The 18529-nt window shown below is 38.0% G+C and overlaps 2 protein-coding genes across 2 annotated transcripts; both read left to right on the top strand.

Moving 5' to 3' along the window:
* Window positions 1-211: 211 nt before the first annotated feature.
* LOC114523028 (very-long-chain 3-oxoacyl-CoA reductase-B-like) lies at window positions 212-4341 on the top strand. The gene is made up of 11 exons (XM_028543833.1): window positions 212-665; window positions 1096-1142; window positions 1337-1412; window positions 1515-1625; window positions 1829-1887; window positions 2198-2242; window positions 2327-2361; window positions 2546-2627; window positions 2730-2795; window positions 3098-3247; window positions 3498-4341. Exons 1-11 carry the CDS (start codon window positions 521-523, stop codon window positions 3609-3611), a joined length of 930 nt encoding a protein of 309 aa, XP_028399634.1. The 5' UTR covers window positions 212-520; the 3' UTR covers window positions 3612-4341.
* A 155-nt stretch (window positions 4342-4496) lies between these two features.
* LOC114523026 (protein bicaudal C homolog 1-like) lies at window positions 4497-18309 on the top strand. Its single transcript, XM_028543830.1, has 26 exons — window positions 4497-4893; window positions 5610-5656; window positions 5743-5812; window positions 9710-9789; window positions 10351-10435; window positions 10700-10776; window positions 10885-10938; window positions 11359-11487; window positions 11894-11959; window positions 12050-12094; window positions 12947-13156; window positions 13270-13339; window positions 13414-13487; window positions 13568-13967; window positions 14519-14711; window positions 14842-14907; window positions 14982-15027; window positions 15220-15259; window positions 15344-15450; window positions 15570-15611; window positions 15686-15745; window positions 16021-16054; window positions 16189-16227; window positions 16703-16767; window positions 16839-16941; window positions 17155-18309. Exons 1-26 carry the CDS (start codon window positions 4749-4751, stop codon window positions 17262-17264), a joined length of 2457 nt encoding a protein of 818 aa, XP_028399631.1. The 5' UTR covers window positions 4497-4748; the 3' UTR covers window positions 17265-18309.
* Window positions 18310-18529: the final 220 nt, after the last annotated feature.

The following is an 18529-nucleotide window of genomic DNA, read 5'->3' as shown; positions in this document are numbered from 1 at the left end:
TGAGGTGGGATCTAGCGGGGAACACGGAACTATTTTTTACATTAGGGATGGGAGGGGGGGGGAGGGATGCGGGGGAATGTTGGATTCTGAAGTCTGGCCGCTTATTCAAACATCCACGCCAAAGAGGGGGTGGGGCAGAGGTGGAGGACAGAGGTGGAGGGAAAATATATAAACATTTATTTTATAATAATTTTTAAAATATATTTTCCGCGCTGCAGATTTCAAAGGAAAAACAACCATTCACAATAGCTTTGTCGTATCAAATGACCTTTGGCGATGTTCTAAGATCTATTGTCGGTGATCAATGCAGTTGTGTATAATTTCCTTCGATACGCAAAAGATTTTACGCATCACTGACCACCGACAATGCTATCGCCGCGCCGACGAGTTACGACATGAAAACCAGGCTTTACTGAGTTTACTCCGCCCTTGAGGCTTGATACGAATCGGGAAAGTCATTGCGTAATTTTTGCAAAATCTGGGTCAAAATCTCGCTTTATCTCTCGATTTTCGCAAAATAATGTCGTTCGCAGACGTGACCTGTCTAATCGGTACCCTCTGCGTGTGGTACTTGTCTTTTAAGCTTTTAAAGCTGGTTTTAGACGTGATTAGAACAACTCTTCTTGGAGGAAATCTTGATTTCAGACGCTATGGCGAGTGGGCAGGTATAGATAACGAATTTCTTGCACGAATATATATTTGACTGCCTTGAATTATGAATAAGATTATTTGCACTTATCCTATGCAAACAAATACAGCAATGCAATTATCTGAGTGTTGGTTTTGCTTTTGTGAAGACTAGAATTTCAATTATATGCAGTAAATGAGTCTAGTGATTACTGATTAGCAAGTAATAGGTTAATTACTGGTGATTACTCATTAGCAGTTAATAAGTTAATTACTAGCTGGTGATTACTGAAAGTTTGACTGTTCGAGTCTCCAGTCTGTTGCTTTATTCATAACCAGTGATGAGCTATTGACAGAAATCAATCTGCTTAATACGTATGCATTAAATTGCATTTAACTTGGTTTTTCTTTTTCACCCCAGATATTTTATTAACCCAGTTGTAATGTAATTATTTCTATCCCCTGTAGTTGTCACAGGAAGTACTGATGGCATTGGCAAGGAATATGCTAAACAGGTGATCAACAATTAACATGGCCCTTAATACACTGACTTAATAGAAGATGATAAATAATATCAATGTTAGTTTAGAAAGTTGTGTAAACTTGACCATCATAACACTGTTCAAATCATTGCAAAATGATCAAAAAGTACCCTTAGAAAGTTGTTTCGTTAGTTGCATTATGAATGGTGTACAGTATTGATTCCTAGTTGGCAGCCAAAGGTCTAAACATTATTCTGATGAGTCGCAGCCAAGAGAAACTGGATGCAGTCGCTTCTGAAATTGGTTAGTTCCGCACATGATCCTCTTTGGCAAAAAGGAACTTTGACTTTATTGTTCAGAGAAGTATAAATTTCATTTTATTGAAGTAGTTTTTTTTCTTGGCAGAGAGTGAGCATAAAGTCAAAACCAAAGTAATCAAGATTGATTTCTCTGGAGGTCATGAGATTTATGAACCAATTGCTAAAGAACTTGAAGGATTTGAGATTGGTGTGTTAGGTCAGTATTCCTCTTGTATGGTTAATTGTTAAAAATGCCAACTTGGCAATTGAATACATGATCTCATATTTTACCCTGATATATTTTGTCTCAGACCTGACTATAAATACTAGTGAATGGTAGCATTGTTTGCCTTAATTGGTAACAGAATAACCTTGGGTGCTGCATGAACTCAATTGTAACATGAATGTTAAATATTTTAGTTAATAATGTTGGTTTCGCTCTCCCATATCCTGCATTCTTCCATGAGGTTTCAGTCGAGGTTTGTTGGCTTGTTGCTAAAATTTTGTTCATCATAATATTGTTCAATTAAATTAAAGTTAATAGGTTCCCAGCAACCAGGTATATAATCCATCTCAATTATCGCTACTCTGGTTTTGATTAATGAAAGTAATCACCACACAAAGATTACATTCAAGTGTTGTGAATGTGTGTGAATATTATCCTTCTGTGGTGATTATTTTATTAATCAATCAAAATGAATTACTCTTTCAAAAAGAGCTCATAAACGAGTGGTATTTATTTATTAACATTGAATTTAACATGTCTAATTTGTGAATGCTGTTCTTTAGAATATTTGGAGACAGATTAATGTTAATGTGATGTCAACAACCATGGTAAATTTTTGTATTCAAGTGCTTTGTATATCCTGCTAATACAGCAAACTTCAAGTATATTTCATTGAGTTTTCTCCCCTTTAGTTAACAAAATTAATAATTCCTTCCATGGTTGTAAGGTATCACTGCTTTTTTTCTCCATTTTTTCTTCCAACGATGATAATTAATATATATTAATATATTATTAATTTATAGTTAATATAATAGTCTAATCACTCTAATGAAAACTACCTGAAAATGATATTTTAAGTGTGATTGCCAAGTGTAGCTAGTGAATACAAAAATTAATTTCTCTTTCTGTAGGAAAAAGGGAATTATAATAAATGTTGCATCAGTTGCTGCCATTATACCCATTTCTCTTCTCGGTCCATATAGTGGGACTAAGGTGGAACAGAATGCTTTTGATTTTTTATTGGTTGTTGCATTTTCAAATCTATTTCAAATCCACTTGTTTATTCCACATTATAGGACTTCTTCTATTCAATAGGCTTTCATGGACAAACTTTCTGAATCTCTTCAAATTGAATATGGAGACAAGGGAATAATAGTCCAGGTATATATAGATCATCTCTCATTGATCCGGTGTTACTACAGGAGGAAACCTAAACTAAACTAACTTTATTTATGCTGGATAGCTCTATCAGTTCTAAACTGTTCTTCCTAGAAGTCCAGTAAGGATCATCTCTTATTGATCCAGTGTTACTACAGGAGGAAACCTAAACTGAACTAACTTTATTTATGCTGGATAGCTCTATCAGTTCTAAACTGTTCTTCCTAGAGGTCCAGTAAGGATCATCAAGCTGTTCTACCAAGAATGTTTCCAGCCATATCGTTTAATGTTCCTTCTGTTTACAGAGCGTATTACCCTGTTTTGTTGCAACAAAGATGTCTGGTATCAAGACATCGGGATTGTTCACTCCATTTCCTGACAGCTATGTTCGCAGTGTTTTGAGAAAAGTTGGAGTCTCTAAACAGTGCCATGGATATTGGCCACACGATCTACAGGTAGTGGATTGAATTAGCGCAATGAATCAAGAAAGGTTTAGGACTATATTGCAACTAAAACACAGCAACTACTTCCTACACGACAGCTTCTGTCTCGATTTTCTGTCATCTAAAAATTCCTTTCCTCATGTCCATGTCATAAAAAATATGCGAACACATATCATTATCATAATCATCTCGTTTGACCGCAGTGTGGTTTGACCCAGTCTTGAGATTCGCGCTAAATATTTCTGTTTCCACTCCACTCCAGGGTTTTATAGCGAGTCTAGTTCCAGTTTGGTTAATGCGTTTGGTGGTGATGAAAGGTCTTCTGGCGCTTCGTGATGAAGCATTGGAAAAAAGAAAAGAGAAAAAAGAATCGTAAATGCTCAAACATTTCTATTCAAAACAATTCATTGTTAAGATTATGATACATTTACTGATGATTATAAAAATATTACATTACCACCGTATATTGATGCTCTAATGTCCAAATTTTAAAACCAATGAAGCATTGAAGAGGTAGGAATCCAGGGACCACGGAGCTAGGGAGAGGAGCGTAACGGGGGAATGTTCAATCTCGAAACTCTCGATACCAGAACCGACGCCTTCCCCAGATGGATCGTGGGCTCTGGTTTCGAGATTGGGGAATGTTGGATTCTGAATTCTGACAAAGCCCCCGGAAATGCAGTGAAACTCATCCGTTGTGATTAAAAATATTTCTCACGAATTAACAGAAAAACCCGGAAAAATAAACGGAAAATGAGTTAAATGACAATTACCCTTCACGACCCCTAGGGCGTAAGCTACTCTTTGGCATAAAGCTTGTCAAGTGATTAAATGTGAATTATTCTACCTGACCTCATATACGTTTCAAACGAATGGTGAAATCGAAATTCTATACAAGTAGTTTATATTTAATTGGCCATATCAACCTTAGTCTGTGATTTTTTTCCATGAAATTTATAATAACTGCCTACAATTTTAACAGCGAATGTTTACTTTTTTGTGGTTTGTTATTAATTAAAAGTTAAGCGAGTTCTACTATTTGATTCTAATTTAGTAAAACGTTTCAAGAATGATAAATCTTTGTTTGTATTCTGTGTTTGTATCGCCTCTGGGTGCATAGAAAACTTCCAATTCCCTCTCCCCGATATTCGTTGATACGCTTACTCAACCATCCGCGCTGCGTGTTTCGAAGAAAAAAACAACCATTCACAATAGCTTTGTCGTATCAAATGACCTTTTTTGACATGCCTTAAGGCCAAACGACGCTGAAACTATTGTCTTTTCACTAACTGTGGTTGAGTTATTTATAATTCCGTAGATCACGCCGACCTGCCGATATGCCAAAATGCGTAAACACTAGGTCTATATATAATCCTCGAGCAGCGCTCTGATTGGCTGCCAGCGTATATGATTATCACAAAGCATGTGACACGCTCTGTAGCTCAGCTCACACTTCGAAGGGAAAGTAAATTATTCGGCAGAAACTTCAGACGCCTTGCATATTGTAAGCAAGATGGAGCATAATTTGACAGCCGTCGTGGAAGAGACGGAGCATGAAATAACGGTTGCTGGGACGCAAACACCGAACGAGCAAGACAACCATGGACACGGAGAGAAATTTCGCGTGGATCGGAGAAAGCTTGAACAAATGTTGCGAGGTATCGTGATAAAGCAAGTTTAAACAAAAAAACCCAAGCTCGTATTTACATAAATCTCATTTAGTTTACATATGCGCGTGGTGTATCAACCGGTTACCCTATGCAGCGCGGTAGAATTTCGTTAACAACAATTCTCGCGTATTAACTGTTGCTAATGTGGATTGTTGTTACACGATACGCTTACAATTATAAAATATATTTTGAAGCTTTGCAAGTATGTTCAAAGCTTTGAGTCTGTCCGTCGAACGATTCTGAATTAAATGCGCTACGGTTTATTAATTGTATGCAGTAATTGAGAATGCGTGATTTATACTGCACGTCTGATATTGACTTGCAACGATACAAAAAAGTTGAAAGTTTGCGAGAAGTTCATATTTCCGTAGTGATTTGCTCAGTCATCAGCGCCGTCAACAGCAAACATACTCACGTTTAATATACGCGGGCGAATTAGCTGCGAATTTCTGATGGCGATTATCAATATTTGGAACATACCTGTGAGCAATTTGCATGCTGCAAATGTTTAGACATTACATGATAAATCGCACACACGAGGAAAGAATTCTCAAGCCAACAGAAAATCCAGTTGCAATGTTTCAGATTTGCGGAACTTTATTGGCCTTTGACTATTAAATAACACTGTTGCATATATGCTCGTAATAACGACTTTATAAACACAGCTACCTAAAACTGATCGATTGCTGTTAATTCTCTTGCAGAATGTGGCGAAGACGGGCGTAACTCGGCCGACGATTTTTTTAACCAGGTCAAATTTTGCACACGTTCTTTCGGTTGAGTTTCAGTTCTTCTGCTATTGCAAACGGACACTAACGTGAAGGCTAATTTCTTCAGATCATGGGCGAAACAGACACCGTGATAAGCTGGCCGACAAAATTAAAGATTGGGGCAAAGTCCAAAAAAGGTTGGTAAAAAAGGTCGTCCTGTATTGTACTATTGTTCATCTATTGTTCCATGAACAACACTGGAAATATTGCGTAAAGTATTGTCAACATAACATGTGAACTATACAATGTATACAAACTATATCGGGACGTAGTAAACACTGCTACTTTTAACCTAAACAAACCAGTTTCATTCTATACTAAATAACTTGAGCTATTTTGGAGGTCAGCGTTAAGGCACTCTTTTATGCACTCAAACTGTGAATGACTACCGCGTATTAGATCGAGTGTGACTACAGCGGAAATCAAAACTAAACTAGCTTTTTGTTTGCATTCCGAGCGCAAGTTTCAAAATCTTTTCAAACCTAATCGCATTTTTGATACGATATATTATGTGTATACGCCGCGCAAAGTTTGTTTTTTGTAAGTTGACACCAACTGTTTGAAGAACAATGCAAATTCAATCCTTGCAATTTAATACCTATATACGGTGTTGACTTACGATATTCCTTGTTGATTCCTGCGGGTTTTTATCCGCATATAACCTGTTCCCAATGCACACGTTATACTTTGTAATCAGTAATCTCCAAAACTGTTTGCACAAGGCGTAATCATATTGAACTTTCTGACGCGCAAGTGATCAAACCACGCATCATGCGTGTTTTTTGATTTTTTTGAAACCGTGAACTTTACTTGACCAAATGCTTTGCGATAAAGTTTATATTTAGGTGATTTGGGTCCTCATCTCGTTGTTTATACATCTTATTCAAATTTTCACGGGTACCGTAAACCAAAAATAACTCTTGTTGTTGACAGCGATGATGCATAATTTAAACAGCGTTGTTTTTGAATACCCAGATGCCTTGCAAGCGCATCACCTCAGGGCATCGTCCTGACGCGGCCAATGAATGGAAAAATCGCACAATGTTTTCGGTATAATGGAAAAATTTCATGCATTCAGCGAAGCAATGGATAAATATGAGATAATCCCAACCGGACCTCTAGGAAAAACAATTTATAACTTATGGGATTAATCAGTATAAAAAGTTAGTTTAGGACCTTAAGGAAAAACAGTTTAGAACTGATAGAGCTATCCCACATAAATAAAGTTAGTTTAGTTTAGGTTTCCTTCTGTAGTAACACTGGATCAATAAGAGATGATCCTTACTGGACCTTAAGGAAAAACAGTTTAGAACTGATAGAGCTATCCAATATAAATAAAGTTAGTTTAGTTTAGGTTTCCTTCTGTAGTAACGCTGGATCAATAAGAGATAATCCTTACTGGACCTCAAGGAAAAACACAGTTTAGAACTGATAGAGCTATCCAGAATAAATTAAGTTAGTTTAGTTTAGGTTTCCTCCTGTAGTAAGACTGGATCAATAAGAGATAATCCTTACTGGACCTCAAGGAAAAATACAGTTTAGAACTAATAGAGCTGTCCAGAATAAATTAAGTTAGTTTAGTTTAGGTTTCCTTCTGTAGTAACACTGGATCAATAAGAGATAATCCTTACTGAACCTCAGGAAAACAGTTTAGAACTATAGAGCTGTCCAGAATAAATTAAGTTAGTTTAGTTTAGGTTTCCTCCTGTAGTAACACTGGATCAATAAGAGATGATCCTTACTGGACCTCTAGGAAGAACAGTTTAGAACTGATAGAGCTGTTTAGAATGAACTTAATAGGACCTCTAGCAAGCGATAGGGCTACCGAGTATAAACAGACTTTCTTTATCATTATAAGGCTATCTAATATAAACAAAGTGAATTTGAGACGAAATTAGAAGGTCAGGTTTAAGTATAATGATAAGTTTTTCCGCATTGCGCATTTGACTTCGAGGTGTCAGCTGCTGTAACTTGACTAGTTTCCTTTCATTCCTAAACTATAAAATTCAGGGTATATAGATATGCAAATATGATGTCAACGGATCTTCATTGTGTATGTTTTATCAGCTCAACACTCAGATAAAAAGAATATAAACTTTTTAGGAATGTTTTAGATAGCTATACTGCGTGTAACCTGACTACGTTCAGGATATTACGGCGATTTAAAAAAAAATTGATTCAATCTTTCAATATGTATCGCGTATTTATACATTACTTCAAATGAGAAAAGGTCTCACCACGGATAAAGTGGTGTGTTTGTACTGCAGATGAATGGCACGCCAGACATTTACCCCGCAGAATTGTTCGTAGCGAGTTATTTCAGGCTTTCAGCGTTTACAAAGTACAAAAGTGGCGAGTTTAAATATAGGATTTAGGATTCACTTTGTCGACTTGAAGGGCTACTTTAATTTGAGCGTTAGTAGAGGTGGATGGATTTTAAGAATCTCTCGCCTCAGCCAATATTCTGTGTTTGGATCTTTGAAAGAGAGTTTTAAAAGATAAGGTTGACATCTTACATGACCTATCGTATTTCAGCCAGTGCTCAGTCAGTGTCAGAGATTCAGGGTGCCCGTGAGTGTGGGTTCTATCAGTGCTCAGTCAGTGTCAGAAGCTCAGGGTGCCCGTGAGTGAGAGTTCTAAATCAGAAATGATCGAATCTGCATTCCATAATGCTCGCCTGCGGGCAGCTTCACGCGCGTTGTTAATCCAAATGATTTTTCGTTTTTGTAAAAAAATGGGAGCTTTACGTCACCCGCATGCAACCAAGTATAAATATTATCGTGCTTCCATCTTTTTTTTTGCGTCGCGACGTTTCTCGCCTTAACCTGATGTCATGCATGTTTTTGCTATCATGACTAACATTATTAGCTCGTATAATGATAATGAATGCAAAATCCCTTTAGGTCGAAACGTCCAGACGTTTCTCGTATATTTTCTTGTCAATAAAGCCATTTCCTTCGCATGAGTAATAAGAATAATAATCTGTAAATAGATTTCAGAACACCCGTTCTATATTCATATCACCATATCGATAACATTCTTCAATGAATTTGCAGCTACAAAAGAAACTATATAAAATAGCATGAATGCGATATTTTTTTGCCTTCTTCTACCCTTTACTGTTTCATTGTTTTGTTTACTCTCATTCGAGCATGTCTTTCAGTTCACTATCTGTTGAAAGCACACATTGTTTGTCTAAGTTGCTATTCTGGCGTTGTTTGCGTGGCATGCAATCTCAACTGTTCACACCAATTTAATGCTTTCAGGAAATTACTACGATTACGTCATTAGGCAATAACAAACGAATGCCATTGTCGTCGTTTCGTCTTCCTGTTTTGACCACCGTGTACCCCGTCCCTCGTCGTCATGTTAAAATTAAGGTTTATGGCAAGTTCAAATGCCCATTTCGACTGAATTTTGAATTATAATATTAAGCGCTAACTTGCCTGAGGCAATTTTGGACAAATTGGTAAGAGAAATTAACGTTTTGAGCTTAAATTTCAACCCAAGAAATTGTTGTGCATGTCTGCCGTTTAACGGAAAACTTTGTTTTTGCCCACGGCAAAATCTTCTATTTGAAAAGTTTTGCATGCTTTTGCTGTTGCCACGAAATATAAATTCTCCCGAAATTTCCTGATTTTTTTTTGGCATAGTTTTCCTTTGCTTTCCTGGTAAACATGCTTTAAAAATTAAATGCCATTCTTCATTTCTGGCGATTTTATCGGCATTTCCTGAAGCATAGTATGCCTGAAGCAATGCTATAATCTTGCCGCTGGCCATTGGGACCCGACACCACGTGACGAAGAAAGCGGGACCACACGCCTGAAAGCCAGCGGGCTTCCAGGTGAAACTACTCAACAAAAAATTGTGTTACGTACGGTAGTAGAAGAGGGAACGCCCATAAGGAACATTCAGACATTTTGTTATCAACTGATCTGGAATTGTGGCTGTGTGCCGGGCTATTAGTTTAGTTGCAAGAAAAAACTTGTTTCTCACCACTAACTTCAATCCAGTAACATACCCTCTCTATTTAGATCCACACATTAAGATAGCTGGTCTACCTGAAAATGTCAAGAAAGCGAAAGATATGGTCGGCGCTAAACTCGAGTCAAAGGTAATTCATGCAAAGAGTTGGCATCATTTCTTGAACAGTTTAGAACTGCCTGAACTATCAATTGTAAACAAAGTTAAAGCAATGGATCAATAAGAGATGATCCTTACTGGACCTCTAGGAAGAACAGTTTAGAAGTGATAGAGCTATCTAGTATAAATAAAGTTAGTTTAGTTTAGGTTTCCTCCAGTAGTAACACTGGATCAATAAGAGATTATCCTTACCGGACCTCTAGGAAGAACAGTGTAGAACTGATAGAGCTATCCAGTATAAATAAAGTTGGTTTAGTTTAGGTTTCCTCCTGTAGTAACACTGGATCAATAAGAGATGATCCTTACTGGACCTCTAGGAAGAACAGTTTAGAACTGATAGAGCTATCCAGTATAAATAAAGTTAGTTTAGTTTAGGTTTCCTCCTGTAGTAACACTGGACCAATAAGAGATGATCCTTACTGGACCTCTAGGAGGAAGAACATTTTGGAAGAGTGCCTCGTGTCAAGTTTGGTTGGTTTTTTGCACTAAAATTAGATATGATGAAGATAATGTTTGTTTTTTAATTTTTTAGGCGAATCGTGTTACACTAAAAATGGACGTTTCCCACACAGACCATTCTCATATTATTGGACGCCGTGGTCAGAGCATTAATAAAGGTAAAGATATGAGGCAGAGCTGATAGAAGCAATGCAAAATGAGACATTAGGAATTACACTTTTTACTGTTGTTCTCTTGAACTTTAGCGACCAGTGATACGAAACTCGATTGCCTTAGCATCTAACAACTCGTTTATATAACTTTCACGGAGTTAACGTATCGTTTCTTTAGCTTTCGTATCCTTCAGTTGAACTGTTCAAGCTGGCTTTGTGTAACTACGCAGTTTCTTCTGTTAATTTTTCTAAAAATAATATATTTTCTAGTTATGGACGAGACGAATTGTCATATCCACTTTCCTGACTCAAATCGAGGTTCAATCAGCGTTGAGAAAAGTAATCAGGTTCGAGACCGTTTGCTCGTTAATCACCTCCCTCCCACACACTTCCCTGACACGTTTCACAGCGGTCAACGCCTCGATATGTAATTTATCTAATTAATGGCTTCACAGGTTTCCATTACCGGTCAACCAGAGGGGGTCGAAAAAGCCAGATTAAGAATAAGAGTAAGTATTAAAACGATTATAGTACCCGACTGCGAAGATGACATGGACAAGTTTATCTAACACTTGTTTCCAGCCAGATTACAACGCATTGATTTGATCTTGTTATATTTTAAGCCAGTTTAGTTAACAATTCGTCGACTACAAAGGCGACTAGCCCCGTTTACATGATTCTAAAGGATTGTATCTCCATGTGACTTTGTGATTTGCTGTTTCCATACTCTCACTGGCTCAATAACTAGCCACGAATCTCACCGTATGGTATTTAAAAGGTCCCCTGACAAAGGAGCCCACAGATCATCCTAGTGGCTGCTCTTTGCTTGTTAACACGCATTTAAATCCGCTCAGGCAGAAGTCGTGTGTTCGGAATAATGGCGGTAATTAGCTACGGGTGCAATCCATGACTTATTTATATTTTCATAGGAAATGCTTCCACTGGTGCTGTGTTTTGAAATACCCGATTATGACAATATGTTCCTACCCCTTGATCCCATGATTCCGTCAATCCAGAACATCGCTCAACAATATGATGTCACATTCACGCCAAAGGGGGTGAGTAAGCTCTGGTAAATACAGACGCGGTTAGCTTACTGCTCCGATGTCTGAGATGATGCTGCTTAAGCTGGTGATATCCTGTGCGGTTGGATAACGATCCACCACAAAATACAGTCTCGACAAGTCTGCAGACGTCCCAGTTTAATATCATCAACTTGAGGCTGATTAGTGGCTTCCTTTTAATTCCGTTCGTCGAAGTTCATTGCCACGATTTTCTTCCTCTGCTAAAATTAACTCTGGCTAATAAGACACGAAAGATTAAGCTCGGAGACTTCTCACGTTGCGGTTACAAAATATGCAGATAAAATTGTCACCTCTCCCCGTGAATAGATTGAATCATATCCAGAGTTTTAAATAGGGACGACTTACACTTATCATCGAATATTTTTTATTCTTCCCATAGAGAACTCAAGTAGGGTGTCTTGTGGTCGCAGTTCGGGGCAGTCAGGACAGAGTGGCGTATATGCAGGTACTTTTAACAAGTCTTTTTTTTTCTTTGTCTAATAGGATTGTGTCACTCGATATTTTGGACTTTGTGACGATTTTGAATTATTTTTAGGAAGCCATGGCATGTCTTTCCAAACAGCTCACCGGATCCTCAGAGGTAACTGAATCTTTCCACTGATAATGTGTTGTGGAGCTGATATAGGTCCACTGTCGCGTTTTTTGCACTTAGGAAATCAATGATTGAATAGATGCACAGGGTTGGAATCTGTTGATGAATTGGTGTTTTTTTCCGGCATTAAATTCATTATACAACAACTTACAAGGTTTTAAGCCTTCACGTGCGTGTACGTACCTGCAAAAAACGCGACAGCGGAGACCAGCCCTTATAACTACTTCTCAGAACGACAGAAACATATGCAACACGTACTGATAAACATATTCTATTTGCTCAAAAGTTTACCTGAATTGATCGTGCTGGGTGTTTTAAGTCTGGTTTCCATATAGCTTTCACAACCAGGAAACCAAGCTTTAAACACAGATACCAGTGGGCAAATATGACCATGGTCGTATATTTGCCATTTTCTGGCGAATATATGACCATGGTCGTATATTTGCCATTTTCTGGCGAATTTATGACCATGATTTGCCATTTTCCGGCGAATATATGACCATGGTCGTATATTTGCCATTTTCCGGCGAATATATGACCATGGTCGTGTATTTGCCATTTTCCGGCGAATATATGACCATGGTCGTATATTTGTCATTTTCCGGCGAATATGACCATGGTCGTATTTGCCATTTTCTGGCGAATATATGACCATGGTCGTATTTGCCATTTTTTGGCGAATATATCATTCAAGCAGCTTAGTAACTTGTCTTTTCCTGAAATAAAACGGCCCAGAGATTATAAACGAATCAAATCAATGCGTCAATCTGAGATTGACCAATCATGAGCGCCACACGTGCGTACTGTATGACCAATACGTGTCAATTATTTCCTCTCTAGATTCCAAATGTTGTTCAGTTACATCTTGATGTAGCACCACAACATCACATATTCCTGGTCGGCCGTTCAGCGTGCAATATCAGGGATATTATGGAGCAAACAGGGGCAAAGATTGAGCTCCCGGACACTACTAGGAGTAACGCACGAAATGGAATGATCACTGTAACTGGACCAATACACTCTGTGATTCAAGCTAGATCCTCACTTGTTGTAAGTTGTGTTTACTTCGAGAGCTATGATTGTCGATAAAGATCTGCGAAAGATTCCCATTTAAAATTATGTTAGAAAACTGATATATTTTTCTGGTGAAATCTCTTTTTCAGAACTGTCTGCCGTTGCTGTTAATGTTTGATCTAAAGGAAGAAGAATCAAAGTTCCTTCAAGATCAACCAGGTTTCTTTTTGTTGATGGCAGGGCGCTCGTTTCTTTGACCAAATGATTGTCATGTTTTCATCATTTTTTTTTAGATAAAGTGAAGCAGATTGAAACGAAATTTTGCGTGTCGATAACGATAAAACCGAAGCCAAAGCAATCAAGCAAGGTAAATGATTTCTTTATAAGGAGCAGCTTGATGGTTTTCACAACTGGAAACGTAACTCTCTGTGTGTGTTTTTCGTCTAGTCTGTTACAATAAAGAGCAAAGAGGAAAATGCTCAGAATATGTATCTAACTCGACTTGAGATCTTGGGTAACCCCATGAACCCTCACATTATGCAACACCCACCTCCCATCTCTTTGCCCTTCGCCCATCATGGCACACCTTGGTATGCTAATATCCAGACTAGTCCCTACGTCTCACCCCTTGCATCCCCCACTCCACATTCAATAAGGTCAAACTCACCGGTTCCTTTCACACGTCGGCTGTCCCCACCTAATGGTCAGAGTCGCCCTCCCCCCGGATTTGATATTTGGCGTCATCATCATCGCTCTGAAAGTTTCAACAACGGGGATTATCACAGACGATCAAACTCAGCTGATACGGAACTCTCAAAAATTGTTCGCACTGCTGCTTCAGAAGGAGGTTGGTAACTAAGCTCGTTCTCTGAGAAAACACTGCAGGTTTCTGTAGGTATAGCGGGAAAAAATAACTGATGGAATTATCCAGTATAAATAAAGTTAGTTTAGCTTAGGTTTCCTCTTGTAGTAACACTGGATCAATAAGAGATGATCCTTACTGGACTTCTAGGAAGAACAGTTTAGAACTGATAGAGCTATCCGGTATAAATAAAGTTAGTTTAGTTTAGGTTTCCTCCTGTAGTAACACTGGATCAATAAGAGATGATCCTCACTGGACCTCTAGGAAGTACAGTTTAGAACTGATAGAGCTATCCAGTATAAATAAAGTTAGTTTAGTTTAGGTTTCCTCCTGTAGTAACACTGGATCAATAAGAGATGATCCTTACTGGACCTCTAGGAAGAACAGTTTAGAACTGATAGAGTTATCCAGTATAAATAAAGTTAGTTTAGTTTAGGTTTTTTCCTGTAGTAACACTGGATCAATAAGAGATGATCCTTACTGGTTTTGCTAAATTAATGACACTGTACCGACACATTTTTGTCTTCCATATTAAGGATCCCCAACTCAGTCGTTCGACTTCACGCATGCTCGAAGAAATTCTGAGCCAACGCCATATGCTGACGTGTGGAATACGTCACCTAATTCAAGCCAAAGCAAGGCCCCAGGCACTCGTACCAGTCCTCCATCGCTTGTGGCTTCCGCTCCTAAACAACGGTACGCCATTCTTGATGGGATAAAGAATGCTGGGTAAGACACTCAATGAACATCGCATGTTCAACCAGGCTGGGACAAACTAAAGCCTGAACTGAATAATGACTGGATTGGACAAACTGAACTCAACAAATAAACTGAACTGAACGATAATTGGATTTTTCAGATCCCACCGGCTTCTGGATTCCCATGGTTCAAATCCCTCTAGCTCTTTTGATTCTGTCGCCTCCACGTGAGTCAATGTTGACTTTTTTAAAACTGGTTTATCTCGAAGTGATATTAAACACTGCAATTTATTTCCTTTAGTTCGCTGAACTTGGATCGAATGATGGATTCAGCCCCACAAAACAAGGTACAAATGTTTAAAATCCATTGTACGTTTTACTTTTTAGACTCCATAAAAACGTGCAATTGTAGATGAAACGCTTTGTAACCTGAAGACACTCATAACTGTTAGTCGCATCAGGAGATATAGTAAAACTATCTCTGAGAGTTAATAGAACAGTTTATAGACCCCATAACAACACAAGTTTTTATTTTCCAGTTTGTTGACTACGAAAAGAAGAAGGATTTATCCACTGAAGGTAAGCAAACAAGCAATAAGAAACCAGAAGCTTGTGAAATCTTTGCAGACGCTCTAAAATACCTGTTTTCTTGTAATTTCGTAGTGATGAAGGGGAAGATAGCTCACAATCAAATCCGAGTACCAACTGATATGTGGAGTGGATTGCATCTCTCCAAATCAACCGATTTTCAAGCGATAAAGAAATCCGAGGTGAGATAATGATATCTGTGTGTTGCTTCTCTTCCCGTCCAGAATCAAATCCTTGTTACCTTAATCTAAAAGATTTGTTCCTGAATGATTAACTTGATAATTTGACTTATCGTTTTTAGGTCGAAAAAGAGGCGATGGAAAGAAAATCGCCGACACATGAGGTAATCCATCACTGAGTCTCAATCCTTTGTGCTATTTCAAGAGTTTCTAAATGTTTTGTTTTGCTACATAACAGAACAGTGCAAAACCAGAGCTTGAGCGAGCTGTACGTCGAAACCCAAGCGCTTCAATGCAGGTGACTTAAAAATTTTCGATAGTTTCTTTCAATACAACACTCTGTCGTGATACTGAAACGCCGCACAAGTTGCATGTCGTTTGTTGGTCTTGATCCAACTTTTCACTAACGATTCCAGCAACCTCATGAGGATTGAATACAACTGTTTTGTCAGGCTTTATATAGTCGTAGCACCGCAAATTTAGCGATTATAAACACAATCTCTAGACAAGATGTTAATTTTTCAATTTTCATAGATGTTTTATTTTGCATTTATAAAAGCCTTTCTTCAACAGGTTTCCAGGGAAAGGAAAAATATTGAAAGTCCTTGTAAGTGAATCTTGATTGAGTACAGATGTAGTTATGTGATAAATAATACTTCACTGTTTCTTTGCAATTTGTTATACCCGAGTTTTTGATGACAGCAAAAAATAAATAATAGTTTAATGCAATCTACTTTTCAGTCAGTTCAAAGGCCAGTGCAAGCGTCGTAACGTCATCAGGTAATTTGAGTTTTTGAAACACATGACTCAGTGTATACATATAGCTTATTGTAAAATCTTTCTCAGGTAGTTTAGACACAAACCACGACAGATTATTGTAGAATACTACCTACACCAGACCACCACGTTTGAGATATCTATCTCAGGTAGTTCAGACACAAACCACGACAGCTTATTGTAGAATACTACCTACACTGGACTACCACGTTTAAGATATCTTTCTCAGGTAGTTCAGCTCAAACCACGACAGCTTATTTTAGAATACTACCTACACTGGACCACCACGTTTGAGATATCTTTCTCAGGTAGTTCAGCTCAAACCACGACAGCTTATTTTAGAATACTACCTACACTGGACCACCACGTTTGAGACATCTTTTTTACGCACAAACCACGACAGTTTACTGTAGAATATTTCCTACTTAAAGATATCTTTATCTCGTTGTAGAGATGTTCTGTTTTAATCATCTTGCAGGTCTTGAAGAAGTGCTTAGTGTGTATCGTTTGGAGGATTTGGCTGACCGTTTCAAGCGTTTAGAGGTGGATAGAAACTAAATTTCAGTTAAAGATTTCTTAACTGTTGTAAACCTGAGAACTATTCTAAATTTTAGATAAATAGCTTGGATGTATTCATATCGTTAACAAAGGATGATTTAAAGGAAGCTGGGTTTGAACCTCTTGGATTAAGGAAACGAATAGAAAACGCCATTGAAGGTTTGATATACGTATTTACATTATTTCAGTGTGAAATAGACTTGTAGAGAACCAACAGCGTGTAATTCAACTCTGTGCATGAGTTTATACTACAATTTTCTTCAAATAGTGTAACTTTTAGGCCGGAAAGGAAAGGAAAGTATTGTCACCTGTGTGTGCTCGGTCATGATTTATGTGGTGATATATATTGCAAGTTACTTTCTTTCTCTGCAGATATGAAAAAAGTTAAACAAAACGCCATCAGAGACTCAGTGAACTACAGAGCTCAGAATTATCGTGTTGGCAATCCTCTTCAATTCGGGGCCCGTAGTGGTCGCTTTTAAATCCATTCCTTCCGCGTGTATTGAGCCTTTTGATTGGCTGCTTCAGCCTGCTTAGTTGTGGCGTCAAGACTTGAAATATTTCCGTTACAAGCGGTTTTCAGGTGGGACCCTGGTACCTAGGCGAAGACTATGAAGTAAAAGATGAGATTCGTCTTCTCGCATTCGTAACTAAACTTGCGTCCAAAAAGTTTTTTATTTAATTTAAGCAGGTTTAAAACCATCTGTGCGTACGAATGGTTCCTCTGGTGTCACTGGTCTCTCAAACTGGACTAGGTTGAGTCTGCTTCTTTTAGCATTTCACGGGCATGAAATAATGTGTTTTTTGTCCATTGTCTCTCAATTCACTTTTCCAGCAACCTCTGGACGATGGAAATTTGCAGAGGATATTTGAGGGCAAGTTGTATTTTTTCACATGCCTAGCGTGATAATTCACATGCCTAGCGTGATAATTCACATGCCTAGCGTGATAATTCACATGCCTAGCGTGATAATTCACATGCCTAGCGTTCTGATAATGTCAGCTTGGAATAATAAAGATAACAAAGTCATATTTTTGGATACCATCTCGATGAATCCAGTTGATGTAAACAATGAAAGCTCATACAAGAGAATTGACTGCAATGGGGCATAAATATGCATTAGGTCATTCCGTGCATCTGAGCTTTGATATTTATAACAATGAATTGAGTGACTTCACTATTTTCTGACATTAGAAAGCAGCATACGAAAGTTGACTTGATATAGTAATTTAAAGTAGTTTATTATTCGACCAGAAAGGGCTACCGAGGTAAATAAATATGAGCCCTGGATGAGGTCGAATGAACCTTTTGCGATCACTGGTGCAGCAAAAGGAATAGACAGTTTATAGTAACTATCATTTGTATAAGCAAATTACAATAATAGTTATGAAACAAGTCTTGAATGATTCCTTATGGAAATAAACGATATGATGTGGTCTTTTTCGATAACTCATTTTTAGCGGCAGTTCAGAGTTTTTGCGCCAAAAAGAATTCATTATTCTGGTACGAATAAGCGGCCAGTGGAAAGTGAAAACAGTTAGTAATGAGATCTAGGGCCTAGGTTCCCGGCGTTGTGGGCACGTCACGAAGCAGAGTGAGGATAGACTGCAAACACTAGCTTCCTGGGTTAAAATTTCAGAACATTTGCAGGCTGTTTGTTGGCCTTTATGAAGCAATATTTAGTAGGAAATGGCAGAACCCCGAAGTATAATATATATTATTCCATAAACGTCTACATGTGGAAGT

Source organism: Dendronephthya gigantea, unplaced genomic scaffold, assembly GCF_004324835.1.
Source record: "Dendronephthya gigantea isolate DGI-Jeju-01 unplaced genomic scaffold, DenGig_1.0 000026F, whole genome shotgun sequence".
Classification (NCBI taxonomy): Eukaryota; Metazoa; Cnidaria; class Anthozoa; order Malacalcyonacea; family Nephtheidae; genus Dendronephthya; species Dendronephthya gigantea.
This window is presented reverse-complemented; position numbering and strand designations above follow the sequence as displayed.

Coding starts and splice junctions, on each gene's coding strand:
- LOC114523028 (XM_028543833.1), top strand. CDS start 521: ATGTCGTTCGCAGACGTGACCTGTCTAATCGGTACCCTCTGCGTGTGG. Junction 1,626..1,828: donor ATTTGAGATTGGTGTGTTAG/GTCAGTATTCCT, acceptor TAAATATTTTAG/TTAATAATGTTGGTTTCGCT. Junction 2,243..2,326: donor ATGTGATGTCAACAACCATG/GTAAATTTTTGT, acceptor TCTCCCCTTTAG/TTAACAAAATTAATAATTCC.
- LOC114523026 (XM_028543830.1), top strand. CDS start 4,749: ATGGAGCATAATTTGACAGCCGTCGTGGAAGAGACGGAGCATGAAATA. Junction 13,488..13,567: donor AGCCAAAGCAATCAAGCAAG/GTAAATGATTTC, acceptor TTTTTCGTCTAG/TCTGTTACAATAAAGAGCAA. Junction 15,260..15,343: donor GAAGGATTTATCCACTGAAG/GTAAGCAAACAA, acceptor GTAATTTCGTAG/TGATGAAGGGGAAGATAGCT.